Source organism: Sorex fumeus, unplaced genomic scaffold (genome assembly GCF_029834395.1).
Source record: "Sorex fumeus unplaced genomic scaffold, SorFum_2.1 ptg000009l, whole genome shotgun sequence".
In the NCBI taxonomy this organism is placed as follows: domain Eukaryota; kingdom Metazoa; phylum Chordata; class Mammalia; order Eulipotyphla; family Soricidae; genus Sorex; species Sorex fumeus.
Genome location: NW_026606066.1, coordinates 12,262,501 through 12,279,265, shown reverse-complemented (window position 1 = coordinate 12,279,265; position 16,765 = coordinate 12,262,501). Strand labels below are relative to the sequence as shown.

The 16,765-nt window shown below is 38.2% G+C and overlaps 1 protein-coding gene across 1 annotated transcript in view; it reads left to right on the top strand.

Moving 5' to 3' along the window:
* The window catches only part of PLA2R1 (phospholipase A2 receptor 1), a 153,907-nt gene that overhangs the window by 49,832 nt on the left and 87,310 nt on the right, over positions 1 to 16,765 (top strand). The window contains exons 7-10 of the mRNA XM_056110442.1: positions 1,151 to 1,264; positions 2,348 to 2,491; positions 10,304 to 10,498; positions 13,029 to 13,186. Of these exons, the coding sequence (XP_055966417.1) occupies positions 1,151 to 1,264; positions 2,348 to 2,491; positions 10,304 to 10,498; positions 13,029 to 13,186 (611 nt within the window). The remainder of the gene's footprint in view (positions 1 to 1,150; positions 1,265 to 2,347; positions 2,492 to 10,303; positions 10,499 to 13,028; positions 13,187 to 16,765) is intronic.

The window sequence follows — 16,765 nt, the reverse complement described above, 5'->3', positions numbered from 1 at the left end:
TTTGCTAACAAGTTGGATCTTGTGTTTCGCCTAGCACCAAAAATCTCCTCTTATTTCTCTTTTATAGATTAAATGTTTGTATAAAGATACATAAGCTTTTTAAAAATTTTAGAAAAAACTTGAAGTGTCTCAAAATCAGCCACTTTCATTAAAAATTACTTGCATTGAATTTCCTGACACTTTTTAAGGGGACCAGAGAGATAGTGCTGCAGGCAAGGTGCTTATCTTATACATGGCTGACCCATGTATATCTCAGTACCTGATACAGTTCCCTACATGAACTGATCCTGAAGCACAGAGCCAGGAGAAAGGCCTGAGCACTGGTTGGTATTGCATGAAATCAAACAATAGTTTCTGACACTTCTCATTTTATTTTACCTGCAGTATGCTTATTCTAGAATAATTTAGAAATTCTAAGCATGCAAAACAGAAAACACACACACACACACACACACAGAGCTCTCAGGAATTTCACAGTTCAGACACTTCTGTGTTTTCTGGGAAGGATGTACACCATGTAAATGCATGCTTATTTACATAGTTTTTGTGAAAGGGGAATCAAATAAAAACCAGAGGGGATTGATGCAGTGGTTAGGGCCAGGGACCAAAACGCTGCCTTCCTGGGTTCAATCTGACCTTTCTAGTTGGGCTACCCAGACAAGTAACTGAGCCTCTTTGCTTCAGTTTCCCTCTCCACCAAATGAAATAATTCCTACATTGCACTGTGTAGGTGAAGGCTTAGAAAGGTGCCTAACCCACACAACAAATACTCAGTGTGTGTTAACCATTTAACAACAGCTTGCACACAGCTTAGTAATAGGCTAATTTCATTTACTGACATTGAAGATCTAACCATGTCTATAGAACTAGCTCTACATCATTATTTTTAACAGTTAAATGGTACAACATAGCAGCAAGTTTCTTTTTAATCTAACCTTCACTATAACACAAAGAGAAATAAAATTACTTAGTTTGCCTCTATCTTTTGTTCTTGATACAAACCATTCCTTCACATACCTTTACACTTTCCTCAATTGTTTCTAATTTTGTAAAAGTGGGTTCTCTGGATTGGAGAGAAATACATTTTAAAACTTTTTAAAGTAGTGACTGCTTTTCTGAAGGGTTGTAACAGTATTTTCTCTACATTTAGAGCACTTGGGCAATGAAACAGTGGAAGTGTGGACAGGTCTGAATCAGCTCGATGAAAATGCTGGCTGGCAGTGGTCGGATGGGACAGCTCTCAGCTATCTGAACTGGAACCCAGGTACTCCAGTTTACTCACCTTTAGCAAGTAATAACATTCCACAGACATAAAGAACAGTATTTTCCCAATGTTAATGTGTGTGTGTGTCTGTCTGTCTGTCTGTCTTTCTGTCTGTATTGGTTTGGGAACTACACTTGTCTCTGGGCTTATTCCTGATTCTATGCTCAGGGATCTGGTGTTCAGGACACGATATGGGGATGAACCCAGCTCAGCTGTATGTCAGGCAAATGCCCTGCCTATTGTACAATCCCTCCAGCCTCCAGCCTTGCTATTTTAAAGGTGGTTGAAAAAAAAAACATTTTAAAAGCCTTCTGAAGTGCTGTATGGAATATTTTATAGAAAAGAATGGAAACCAAAAAAGTTAACTAATTAAGCAAAATTTTAGGAGGATTGGGTCAGAGTCAGTATCCTGATTAGTTTTTTTATTACTATTAATTTATTTTATCATAGGGGCCACACCTGACAGTTTCCAGGGCCACCTGCACTGAGCCATGTGATTCTGCAGGGGCAGGGATGGGCTATGATACAGAGTATCAAAGTCAGAGCTTTGTCCTTGCTAAGCCTGTGCTCAACGTCTTGAACTATCTCCCACATCTCAAGTCACTTGTTTTAAAAAGAGCAATAAATTGAAAAATATATCTCTGTTCTAAAACAATAAAATCTGCCATTGATATCTCTGCAGAATCATATCTTGGTCATGCTTTAGTTGCAAAATCATGTGGCATATTCTAGAATTTACTATGTATGCCCCTGCACGACAGAGCCTGGCAAGCTCCCATGGTGTATTAGATATGCCAAAAACAGTAACAATGATGTGTCTCATTCCACTGACCCTGAAAGAGCCTCCAATATGGCACTATTGGGAAGAATGAGTTAGGAGTGGCTGCTAAAATCTCAGGGCTAGAACGAATGCAGACATTACTGGTGCCCGCTCGAGCAAATCGATGAATAATGGGATGACAGTGACAGTGACTTTGTGTGCCAGAGAAGGGCAGTTTCCTAAATATTAGAACTCCCCAGGACTCTCTTTAAAGTAGTCACTTTTGCTTCGAACATTAAATGCACACATATTGTATTTTTCAGAAGTAAATTTTGAGCCATTTTTTGAATATCACTGTGGAACATTTAGTTCATTTCTGCCAAATGCTTGGAGAAGTCGGGATTGTGAGTCCACCTTGCCTTATGTATGTAAAAAATTTCTAAACCACACTGATCATGAAGTGTCTGGTAAGTGCTTTTATTTTAAGTGGTTTTTGTGAATTACCTACTTGTCCTTTAAATATACTCACTGTACTCAATTATTTTTGGCTATTAATTCATATCAAACTTAGCTAAAGCTGTTTTTATATTTATATGAATAAATGTAAATATTACCAAATAATACCTGTTATTCCAAAGTCACCATGAATTTAACAAATGAATTTAAAATTTTACTAAAAATTAAAGTAAAATCACTTAAGCATAAAAAATATTTTCTCCCTAGAAAAATGTACAGTTTAGAAATCATGCATTAGAAAAACATTAACTCCTTTTTCTACTGTGAGCTTGAGTTTTCTTTATGTTTACTCTAGAAATCAAGTATCATTAGAAATAGCTTTATAACATTCCTGCTTCATTGATATTCCCTTACACCTTATATCTCTTACTAGTAATATAACTTTCATCCTAAAGTGAATGTAGGAAAATAGAGGCAAAGTGGGAAACTAGAAGAAGGAACTCTGAGTGGTCCGTTCTAGGAGCTGAGCAAAGATGAATAGTCCATAAATCACAAAGCTAGACCAAGAACAGAACAAGTGAGCAATTTGGTTGCTTGAGCAGTAATGGAATGGGACTACAGAAACAATTAGTAAGCATCTACGTGGAACTTAGAACAAATGGAATTAATCACTGGGCTGGAGCGATAGTACAGGGGTAGGGCGTTTGCCTTACAAGCGGCCAACATGGCTGACCCGAGTTTGATTCCTCCACCCCTCTCGGAGAGCCTGGCAAGCTCCCCGTGACATATTTGATATGCCAAACACAGTAACAACAAGTCTCATGATGGAGACGTTACTGGGCCCGCTTGAGCAAATCAATGAACAACGGGAGGACTGTGACCGTGTATCAAATATGTATATGTTGCAACCCAAAGTTTGGGATTGCTTTGAGACTAGAATTGTTTGGTATAATAGCTTTAAAATATGTTCTAGGATATTATTGAATACTTCAAAATTATGTTGGGCATTTAGGAAGAGGACACTTAATTTTGCATATCAAATTACTTTATAGTAACTGTTTTTTACCTCTATCCCCTTTAATTCTTTAGACTTAATAAATAAGACTATAGCTTAATTTACATGGAAGTCATACCAGCATTGCTTGGACTACTTGGGCTATTCTTAATAGTGCTTGGAAGCATGCCGTTGATGGAATTGAACTCAGGTTCCCTCATCTCTAGACTTGTTCTCCCTTAATTCGGTTAGTTCTCAGGGTTGGTTGTTTTTTGTTTTTTGTTTTTTTGTGGGTTTTTTCCCTTTTTTGGGGTCACACTCAGTGATAGCACAGTGGGTAGGGTGTTTGCTTTGTATGTGGCCGATTCAGGTTCAATTCCTTCGTCCCTCTCAGAGAGCCCAGCAAGTTACTGAGTGTATCCTCCCACATGGTAGAGCCTGGCAAGCTCCTCATGACATATTCAATATGCCAAAAACAGTAACAACAAGTCTCACAGTGGAGACGTTACTGGTGCCCACTCAAGCAAATTGATGAACAATGGGACGACAGTGCTATAGTGCTATGTTGCAACTATTGTGAATGTTATATGAAAAATGTTTCCTGAGATATAATATTTGTATATGTAGCCTTAGTAATTTCTTTATAAACTTTGTTTAAGGCTTAACCCATTTTGACATCAGCCAGCTCAAATCCACATTCATAATAACCCTGGATTGCCTCCCTAATGCTTCTTGGGTATTATCTATAACTTGGTCAGAATTCTATAATATAGTCACATTCAAAATCTTTAGTAATGAGGCTGGAGCTATAGTACAAGGAGTAGGGAGCTTGCCCTGCATGCAGCCACTCAGGTTTAATCCCTGACACCCTATATGGTCCCCTCAGCCCCACCATGAGTGATACCTGAGCCGAGAGCCAGGAGTATGCTCTGAGAACCACCAAAAATAAGAAATAATTCCCCAAAATAAAAAACAAGTCCACAAAACCCAAAAACCTCTGGTAGAACTAAAAACTAAATACCTAATTATAATCTTGTACCTGAAGTTTAATTATTTGTTTCTAAGATCTATTACTTCTTAATGTCTGTGGTTATTAATGTCTTAAGTCAGAATTGAGATTAAAAATAACGCCTTAAAAGAATCATTACCATCTTAATTAGAAACAACTTTCTATTTAAAATAATAAGCTACATTATGATGTAAAAATATTATCCCTTCCAATTAGTCATTAAATTTAATATTTTTAAGTACCTAGGCCTAAGGGTGTTGTAGATAGGGGGTGAGGCAAAATAAAGCACCTTTCCATTTTTCTTCCTTTTTTTTTTTTGAATCAATGTGAGATACACAGTTACAAAGCTGTTCGTGGTCAGGGTTCAGTCATATAATATTCAAACACTCATCCCTCCACCAGTGCACATTTCTACCACCAATTGTCCCCATTTTTCCTCCAACACCCCCTCCCTTCCCTGCCTGTCTCTATGGCCTTGCCATTTATGTAAAGATTAATTCAATATGCCAAACACAGTAACAACAAGTCTCACAATGGAGACATTACTGGGACCGCTCGAGCAAATTGCTGAACAACGGGAGGACAGTGCTACAGTGCAGTGCTAATTAATTCTAGAATGCACTGTTGCTAGTACTGTCGTTATTGTCCTTCTCTCTCTTTCTCTCCCTCCCCCCTCTTCTTCCCTTCTTACATCTTCCTTCATTTTTTTCCTTCTTCCTGTTTTTCTCTGAACCTTCCTGCACTGTTTTTGCCATCTTTCTCCTTTTCTCTTTTGTTTATTTGCCTTATTTAGTAATTGAGGCCAGAAGATAGTTAAACCAAGTTTGTTTGAATCATATACTGTTGCTTCAAGTTCAACCATTTTTTTGATGGTCTAGTTCAAAATCCTCAAGCTATATTTCCAGGAATTCAAGTTTCTTGCCGGACTCTGTCTTTGCTTGTCAGAGAAGTTCTACTTTAATCCTTTTATCTTTAGAACAAAGTTTAAGATTCCATCTTTGTGGTAATTTTTTTTGGGGGGGAGGGTTGGTTTGGTTTTGGTTTCATGTTTTGGGACCACACCCAGCTGTGCTCAGGGCTGACTCCTGGCTCTGTGTTCAGGAATCATGCCTGGAGGTGCTCAGAGGTCCAAATGTGGTGCCAGCAATGAAAACTGGAGCAGTCCTTACCCTAACTCTCTGGCTAAGATTTCAATTTTTAAAAGGGTTCTGTGACTTTTATCCTTAGATTGAAAATCACCATGGTGGATGATAGCTAAATGGTCTAACATTGTAACTATGATTCTATGTGCTGTCAGCATTCTAGAAGCAATTTTGAAGAGAGGATGTTATACCCAATAACAGTGAAGTTTTCACTCAGTGAGCTCTTAGAGTGAGGCACCACGGAGCAGATAATAAAGCAAAGTAAAAATACCGGCACATAGGGTGGATATCACATAGGATAGTGACAAGCTCTGGAAAGAAGAGCCCAAGCATGGTGTGCACAGCACTGCCAGCAACAATGCCAAAGCATCCTGGCAGCCAGAGTCCATACCAGCTCAGATAAGAGTCTCAGACACTGCCGACCCTCCATATGAAATCTCTGCTCCAGAGGAAGGAGCCAGAATTTCAGACCCTTTTTAACTGTGACTAAATTATCTTCCTCTAGATACCCACACACTCCTTCTTGGTTATATGAAGGGGTTTGGTTTCAACCCCTCCACATACCAAGATCTTCAGAGTCACAAATACATCAAATGACGTTATATTAAATCTCTCAAGACTTACGATAGTGTTTAATGAGTTCATATGTTGCTCTGTCTTTTTTAAAAAAAAAAACTTTATTTAATTGAATCTCCATGAGATAGAGTTGCAAAGCTGTCGTTTTTTTTATCATATAGTGTTCTAACACCCATCCCTCTCCAGTGTAAATTTCCCACCACCAATGTCCCTAGTTTCCCTCCAGCCACCCTCCCCCCAGCAGCCTGTATCTGTGGCAGGTAAGCTCTCTTTTCTTCCTTCCTTTCTTTCTTTCTTTCTTTCTTTCTTTCTTTCTTTCTTTCTCTCTCTCTCTCACTCTCTCTCTCTCTTTCTCTCTCTCTGTATCTCCTTTTGAGCTCTACGGTTTGCAATACAGATATTGAGAGATTATTGTGCTTGCTCCCTCACCCACTTTCAGTGCACAGTTATTAACCAGAGCGACCATTTCCAACTATCTTTGTCACAGTGGTCCCGACTCTATCCAACTGCCTTCTCCTCCAGACTTGAGGCAATTTCCAACTGTGAACCAATTCTTCTGGACCTTATTTCTACTGTCCTTTGGGTATTAGTCTAATCGTATGAGTCTGTATATCCCGCAAATGAATCCAATAGTTCTGTCTATCCCTCTCCTTCTGACTCATTTCACTCAGCATGATACTCTCCATGTCCATCCATTTATAAGCAATTTTAATAACTTAATTTTTCCTAACAGTTGCACAGCATTCCATTGTGTAGATGTACCATAGTTTCTATACCCAGTCATCTGCTCTTGGGCATTGAGGTTGTTTCCAGATTCTGGCCATTGTAAGTAGTGTTACAATGAACACAGATATGCACATGGCATTTCTGATGTGTGTTTTTGGAATCTCTGGGCTATATTCCCAGAAATGTTATTGCTGGATTATACAGAAGCTCAATTTCTAGCTTTTTGAGGAATTCCCATATTATTTTCCAAAATGGCTGGACCAGTTGGCATTCCCACCAACAATGAAGGAGAGTCCCTTTCTCCCCACATCCGAGCCAGTACTGGTTGCTCTTGTTCTTTTTGATGTGTGCCAGACTCTGTGGTGTGAGATGATATCTCATTGTTGTTTTGATTTGCATCTCCCTGATTATTAGAGATATAGAGAATTTTTTCATGTGCCTTTTGTCTTTTAAAGTTGGCCTACTGTCAGATGAAACTATTTCCAATAGGTTCCATTTCTAATAGATTCTTTTTTGTTTGTTTTTGGCTTTTGGTCACACCCAGTGGTGCTCAGGGGCTACTCCTGCCTCTGCACTCAGAAATTACTCCTTATGGTGCATAGGGACCATACAGGATGCCAGGGATCAAATTTGGATCAACTCTGTGCAAGATAAGCACCCTACCACTGTACTAACTCTCCATCTCCCCATTTACAATAGACTCTTAAATTTGGTTTTGAACTGTTTTATTGAGTATTCTCTTACCAGGCACTACCTCTAATTCCTTTGAGGAATCAAGTCAGTAAGATATAAATTTATTTCATTTTTATTTTATTTTATTTTATTTTTTGGTTTGGGGCCATATCCGGCAATACTCTGGGTTACTTCTGGCTCAACCCTCAGGAATCACTCCTAGGTACTCAGGGGATCATATGGGATGCCAGGGATCGAACCTGGGTCAGTCCCCTAAATTTCCTTTAAATAATAAAAATATAGGTTGAAGAGATAGTACCACGGTAGGATGCTTGACCCAGGTTCAATCACCAGCATCCCATATGGTTCTGCAAGTCCTGCCAGAAATGATCCCAGAGTACAGAGCCAGGAGTAAATCCTGAACACAGATGGGTGTGACCCAAAACAAACAAAAATGGCAATGTATTTATATATAACCTATGCACGGTTTCCCATACACTTCTTTTTACATTTGAGATATTATGACTTATAATACTGTTCATGATGGGATTTCATGCATATAATATGCCTACACCGCTTGACCAAGTATCTGCTTCTTCCACCCTTTTCCCAGGGCTCCCTACTGGCCAGCCCTTATCCCTTGCTCTTGGTAAGCTTCATTTTATAGAATAGTTTTCAAGTTCTGTTGCTTTTGACCATTTTTATTCTCTTAGTAATTTTACGTACATCCCACATATTATGAGAGAGATCATAAACATTCTGTTTCTTACTTCCCTCAGCATAATACTCTCCAGAATCGATCCATGCAGCAGTAAATTGCATTATTTCTCTTTATAGTTAACTAGTATTCCATTGTGTATGTATAGCCTAATTTCTTTATTCAGTCATTTGTTTTTAGACATTTGGTATGTTTTCAGGTTTTGGCTATTGTGAATAGTTCTGCAATGAATATTGGAATGCAAGTGTCTCCCATATGCTTTAAATCAACTCTAAATTGCTTTAAATTGCTGATGCAATGTAACTGCTATCTAAGGAGTTGTCATGCTACATTGTGAAAGGCATAATTATAAGAAAAATTATCTTTACATGTTCAGTACAAATGCAGCCATCAAAGGCCAAACTACAGAATGGGTGTTTCCATCTGAAGTTTGTTCAACCTCAGGGATTACACGAATCCACAGATGTGATGACCTATTGTACATAAAACTCTTTTAATATAATTTAAATTGAAATTCACAATACTATAAAATATTTTAAAAACTCTAACAGCTAAATTCTATATCTAGCTCTGTGTTTTATTCATCTCAGTTTCTTAATAGCAATGTCTGGGGCACTCGACTGGGCCCCAGTTCATAGACATTTCCCTCTTTTAGGGCCAACGTGTGGCTGAATTAAATTTTGTGTTCTTGTTATTATTGTGAGTTTCACCTCAGCATATCTATCTGGGAATTTTAGAATAAGACAGGGTTTATCACTCACAAGCCTCACAGGGTACACACACACCCAGGGCATATAGCAACATCTCAGATAGAAAGGGCAAGCACAGACCTAAGATTCTGCTATTATTTGATTTCAGCATAGGGTGTCTTGGGTTTTATGGTTGACTCTCTTTTAGTGATTTTAAATGTAAGAACAGAAACTAAAACTGTGGGGAAAGTGGACAGTAAGGTCAAGTTACCTGGGTTTACCAGACCTCTGAAACAGGTACCTTCCTGTGCACAGCAGCCTGGCTTGGTACCTAGTCATGTCGCTAACACTGTTATTTGAGATGGATATCTTGAAGTACATACAATAGCACTGCACTATTCATCGATTTGCTCCAGAAGGCACCAGTAATGTCTCACAACAAATTGTGAGACTTGTTGTTACTGTTTTTGATGCATCGAATATGTCACAGGGAGCTTGCCAGGCCCTGTCATGTGAGCGGGATACTCTTGGTAGCTTACCAGGCTCTTCAAGAGGGGTGGAGGAATTGAACCTGGGTGGGCCACATGCAAGGCAAATGCTCTAGCCGCTGTGCTATCGCTCCAGCCCATACAATAAAAAAGATGAATGTCAGGCATTGAAACTACAATTTAAAAACCTGATTGTTGGGCAGGGGAGAGAAAGGATTCAGCAATCAGGGACACATGCTTTGCACATACCAGGACCTGATTTTAAATTCCAGCACCACATGCTCCTCAAGAATTCTTTAAATGTAACTCTGGAAGTTCTCAAACACCATTATGGTGGCCTCAGTGTTCCAAGGCACTGCAAAGAAGACCCAAGAATCTTGCCGTCTTAGATTCCTGAATTGAACTATCCTGCCAGGTTGGATATTCTTGGAATTCCAAGAATTGTTAAGAAATGTTCCTGACTACTACATGAGAGGACAATCTTCCTCCAAAAACCTAATTGTCAGACACAATAAACCCTGACTCTCTAATTGTGTTGTATGACCTTACCAACTCCTAGTCTTTTTAGGCCTTGAATATCTTGCCTAGAGACTGAAGTGCTAAGATTTATTAGATCATAGAACAAGATTATAGATCATCTGTTTCTCAACTCTAAAGATCTGGAATTCTGAAATAGACTTATATGTCACATGTTTCTCGATTTCAAAACTTTTAATCATTACTATTTATATGAAGGGTACTAGGTCTTGTTAAAATACTTATGGAAATAACTTTGGTTTTCTGTTGTTGTTAATGCTGTTTTAAAAAAGATAAAGATATTTGGAAGTATCATGCTACCCAATGTGAGCCTGGCTGGAATCCCCACAATCGTAATTGCTATAAGCTTCAGAAAGAAGAAAAAACCTGGAATGAAGCTTTGCATTCTTGCCAGTCCAATGGTAGTATTTTAATAGAAGTAACTTCATTAGCAGAGGTCGAGTTTCTCATAACCCTCCTTGGAGAAGGTAAGTATCAAATGTCTTTGATTTTTAAAGTATAATGTAGTAAGTATATATTAGTGGAGTTGAAAATAATTAGGCTATTTAAAGGTGATTATGGCACATGTACCTGAAGCTTCCAAAGAATTTTACAAAGATAAAAAAATTATCAGTTTTTTACATAACATATTCAGGAACTTTGTAAAATCTCACATATGTACTATAAATATATTTTTTAATGTGCAAAGATCTTTCATTTTCTGAAACTTCTACAAAAGGTTAACCTGTAATTTAGATTTATGGTCACTAGATAGCAGTAGTGTGATGTAGTTATAAAATTCAACTGGTAAGGGAAATTCTTTAGAGAAATAGAACCAAATGACTTTAGCCCATTAAAAAATGGGAATGTCTTTGTCCATACACTTGCCTGTACTTGGAGATCAAACCCAGAGTTCTTGCATGCAAAGCACAGGCTCCAGATTTTTGATCCTTTTCCCTGTCTCGGGTGCAATGTTTCAGTGGGTTATTTTCTTATTCTTTATTTTTTCCCCCCTTTCTTATAGGGAGCCCTGCACATGCAAGGCATGTGCTCTACTATAGCATTACAGCCCCAAATTGATGAAATTTGTTCCTGATAGTGTTCAGGACACCAAGTTGTTCCAAAAATCATACTCAGGCTCCCAAGGCAAAGCACATGCTCTAGCCAATTGACGCTCTCCTTCTATCCCATGGTTTAGTAGGTTAAATTCATGTGTCATGTTTAGTAGTTCCAAACTCCTATACTTCCATCCAGTTTTAGGCATTGCTTCTAATAGTACATTGCTTCTGCCTCTATCATATATTTAACAGTGCCGATGGAAAATATTGTATCACTGACTTACAATAATTACAAATATACTCTATCCTTCATAAAAAATAAATACTATTATTATCATTTTATAATTGTTTTAAACCCTATAGCCCCCACTAAAGTATTTGTTAGAGTGAAAACAAAAAGTCTTCTCCATCACTTTCCCTCACCTTTTGCATTTGGGGTTAAAAGAATCCTGTGACTCTCTCTAACTCAGTAGGAGCATTTAAACATCCTGCTCATCCTGGTGGAGTCTTTTTCTCCTGGATGAACTGTCAAACTATATTTACTCTTCCAGCAACCCTATTGCTCCCATGTTAATGTTCTAAATGTTTCTGCTCCTCTTTTTATAGGGAGTCATGATGGGAGGGTTGGGGATGAATTTCTAAAGTTAGACTATCATTGGAAGCTTAATTGTTTGGTCTTAAAACAAAACAAAACAAGAAAACAACCTTTTCCTCTCTCAGTAGTCTATTTTGCATACACTATGCTAAAGGAAAACCAGACTTTTAAGATCTACTTTACATCTACTGGAACTAATTATTCATCCAGAAATGCAGCTTGCTTAAACTTTGCCTACAGCATTGGCTTAATGTTTGGAGCAATAGTGCAGTGGGTAGGGTGCGTGCATTTCATGCAGCTGACCTGGTTTAGATCCCCAGCACCCTATATGGTCCCCTAAACCCCACCAGGAGTCTTCCTTGAACACAGAGGGAGGAGTGAGCCCTGAGCAATGCTCAGGGCCTCAAAACAAAAACAACAACGAAAAACAGACAATGCATTGGCTTTAGTTCACACTGTCTCCCTTAGGAGTAAGTATCAAGTAGATCCAGATAGTATAAAAACAAAACAATTTGAGCAGATATTTTATAATAAGACTTAAAACCGTTTTATTGTATGAAAAAATAAAGACGAAATCACACCAAGGTGGTGTGTTTTGGTAATCAACCCTGTCCATTATTTTCTTGGCAGATTCTAGGGTTTTTTTTTTAAATTTTATTTTCATAAAGTTATTCACAATAATTGATTACATTCAATCTTTCAGCACCATTCCCACCACCATTACATCTTCCCACCACATTATTATTTTGAATAATATGTTATGAATAATATGTCTGTAAAAGTATCTCAGTGATTCAACAAAGAAGTAAAAAAAAATAGTTTGTGATGTCACATGGTAGCAAAAGAGGCAGCGCACTCCTGGAATTCTAAAATTTTAAATAACTGGGGTTCAAAGACATCTTTGAAGTGAGATACTCTATTCCAAGATTTATTTGTGAGTCTCTGGATCATGGCCATTAATGCGCTTATATGGCACTTGAAGGCAGTTTGTGGCCATGATAACCAGGACCCCGGAAGGGCTGGGAAATGGGAAGGGGTGACCCATGCTGGCCCTTGAAGCCTGGAGTTTTCAGACACTGGTCCAGCACACCTGGGTTTTTCAGCGGATTCATTCTTTTGTGTGGGGAGCTCAGGACGACCCTGTGAAGATAGCTATGAGGGTGGCAGTGATTGAGTTCTGGAGGTTTATGTTTGTTCATTTTTAGCAGTCAGAAGGACAATACCTGCTCCCATCTGAGGCCCCCAGTAAAATAAGCCTGACGTATGGTCCGGAGACATCTCTGTAGCAAGCTGCTCTGTTCTGAAATTCATTTGTGAGTCTTGATGCTAGTTTTCCTATATGTAATATACATTTTTCTCTTACAGAAAATGCCTCTGAAACATGGATTGGTTTGAGCAGCAGTAAAATTCCAGTTTCCTTTGAATGGGCTAATGGCTCCTCAGTCACCTTTACTAACTGGCACACACTTGAGCCCAAAATTTCTTCAAATAGAATCCAGCTATGTGTATCAGCTGAGCAAACTGTAAGTTTCACTTGTTCAGTGTTCACTTTAATGGACTTGCACTGAGTCATCCGTGCCAGTCCATATGCCAGAGACGTGACTGTAGCAGAGATCAGGACAAACACTGATCTCACTGCTTCCAATGAGGCTTCTATGCTAATCAGTAAACATGTACACACAGAAGGAAAATAAATGTGGTAACTCTAATTCTGGAGCTAGCTCTGAGGAAGTAGGGGATATATGAGCAAGAAACTTGGATCACCTGCTTCAGACACCCTTCACAGGAAGCTCTCTGCAGAAGTAACTCTGAACCTAAGGAGAAGGGAGAAGGGACAGGTCTTTAGGAGTGAGGAAAGAACATTCCATTCATAGAGCAAAAGCCAGACCAAGGCATATCATGTTGTATCATCAGAACAGAAGTTGACACTGGTGATGGGATCAATACTGCGATACTGTATGCCTAAAATTCAACAATGAATAACTTTGTCTACCGCATTGGTGTAGACAAATTACAGAGCTTCAATAAAACAAAATGTGGAAAGAAAACAAAGGAATTTTTAAAAAAGAAAGAGAAAGTAACAAGTGGACCATAAAGGAACAAATAGTGAGATGGTAGGAAACCAGATGAGAGGTGATGTTTAAGGATACAGGTATAAGAAACCACTAAGGAATTCAAGGAAAAGAGGGGCATGATCAGATATTTGTTTTTAAGGTAACTGTTCTGCGAATTGGGAATAGATTGAAGAGGGACAAAAATGGAAGCAGAAAAGGTAGATTGGAGATTAATCTGATGGCTGAATTAGGATGGTTAGCATAGAGGAGAGCTAGCAAATTCAGAGATCCTTAGTATAACAGGAACTGTTGTTCACCTAGGTGTGGGTAAGAAGGGCAGTTTGGAACCTGAGCAAAACCCTTTTTGTGGTGGAGCCATCGAGTACTATGGTGAAGATGGAGGGAAGAACTCAGACATTACTCCATACTGTGATGACTTTTATTTTGTTTGTTTGTTTTTGTTTTGCTTTGTTTTTATGTTTTTGTATGTGTGATGGCTTTTAAGCACCATTATCTTAAAATAGAAGGGTTTCAACAGTGCCTCTAAGGGTTTTGAAAATTGTGAATGGAAAATCAGGGGATTTTTAACATCATATTTATCCCTGAGCTTCTATCTTGTGTTTCTCAAACATCTGATTAAACAGAATCAGTTTAATCCTCAGACATTTAAATGGTTTATTATTTATTTAGGATAAACTTAATCTCTTTTATCAGATAGCTGCTATAGTTACTGAGATAGAAGGGAGTGTTGAGATTTGGTAGCTCCTTATTCTTTCAAACCACCAGGATATCATACTGAGCTCCCCTAAGGAGCAGTTTACTAAATGTTATTTAAATAGTTTGACAAAGTAATTTTGTAAGCAAGAATGAAACATTTCCAGGCACTTTTTTTTGGTGAGATAGTCATTGCTTTATCACTCTGTACATTATGAGTATGTAAATATAGACTCATGGTGCTAAGACAGTGTCTCACTATCACACTCGAGAAGGGACAAAGGCCTCCGTAAAGGTTTTGCTTAGATATAACTCTACTGAAAGCCACCACAGTTTACAATATTTGATGCTTTATTGGTTCACCGATTGTGTCATCAACAAGATGATCTCATTTTGTGCTGAAGGTAATTTTTTATTTGACAGAAACAGACATTTCACTTAGCATGTTCATAGAACAGAAGACAAGAGTTAAATAGAGATATTTTTCTATGCTAATAATTGAATCCAGGGCCTCACACACATGAGATATGTGTTCTATGGCTGAATCCATAGAATCCCACTCCCACAAAGAAATTATTTTTAAGAGAGTAAGGATGTGTCTTTATATTATTGAATGAAGCAGAACATTTCTATTAGAAATTCCTATGAAATAGGAATAATATGGTTTTATAACTAACAAGTTATATAGTCATGCTTGACACTAAATTTCAACACGAGCACATAGGAAGCTATTTAATCTATCCATCTATCCATCTGTTATTATTTTTTTGTTAAGATACCATGAGTTGCAAAGCTATTCATAGATGAGTTTTAGGCAAACTTTGTTCCAATACAAGCACCACCACCAGTGTCAGATTCCCTCCAACAGTGTCCCCAGGTTCCCTCCCCCTCCACACATCACCCCCACACCCAGCCTACCTTCTTGACAAGCACATTTTTAAGTTTGGTATTCTTACACCAGTGAAAATGGCACATTATCAAAAATACTGAAAATAATCAGTATTGGCAGGGATGTGGGGAAAAAAGAACTCTCATCCACTGCTAATAGGAAGGAATGTTATCTGGTTCAATGCCTGTGGAAAATAGTATGGAGATTTCCAAATAAAATACAAATTGAGCTACCATATGACCAAGCAATTTTACTTCTGGGTATCTACAATAACATTCATTTGAAAGGACATTTGGACACCCAGGAGTTATTAAGCAACCATAAAATGAATACTGACACTATCCTATAACTGGGTTATTTGCTAGAAGACTGGGTGAGGGAGCTACAGGGTTGCTTTTGCTTTTTGCAGCATTCTATATAAAATTTGTCTGAGAATCAAACTATTCCCCTAAAGCCTGATGTGCCTAAAATATCACCTAAAAATAGTAACGTTTTAGCCTAGACGTTTGATATGTGTTAAAATAAAAAAGTTATTTGGGAAGATAATATTTTAATTTGTTGATAATATTTGTATTTTATTATTAATGAATAATGTAAAAGAAGTATTTGCAGAAATAACATACTAAATATGACACTGATGGTGGGTGGGATTTATATAAAAATATTATAATCTTGAAACTATTACCAACAACTATATAAATCATGGTGTCTGGATAAAAAATTAAAACTAAGGAGCATGGAAATGTTGTAGGATTTCAGAAAATAAGTGAAGAATATTGTGCGTGTGTGTGGAGGGGGGTTAATATGATGCTCAAGAATGTTATCTAGGGGGATTTGTGGAAGATTCCAGATATTTCCCCAGTACCAGGTTTATAGCACAGCTGGTAGGGCATTTGCCTTGTGTGCGGCCAACCTGGCCGACCCAGGTTCGATTCCTCTGCCCCTCTAGGAGAGCCCGACAAGATAACGAGAGTATCTCGCCCACACAGCAAAGACTGGGAAGCTACCCGTGATGTATTCGATATGCCAAACACAGTAACAAGTGTCACAATGGAGACGTTAGTGGGCCTGCTCAAATCGAAGAACAGCAGGAGGACAGTGACAGGACCAGGTTTATACACAGAAATGTATAAACCTAGAAATGGTTGAATTAAGAAAGCAATAGTTTCACTTGACCAGGATTTATCCAAGAGAATCTCAAAGTGTGAATCCCAATCAGCAACAGCAATATAATTCGAAAATTTGTTTGAAATGCAATATTTCTGACCTGCTAAATGAAATACAAATCATGAGGCCAGTCATGCATCTGTTAGTCACCCTCACTATGATTAACTGCACACTCCAGAACACTGCTGTGTCTCAGACACTTCAAAGGAAAACCAACAACAGATTATCTAAAACCATAATAATTTTCTTTGCTTTTTGGGTCATACCCAGTGATGCTC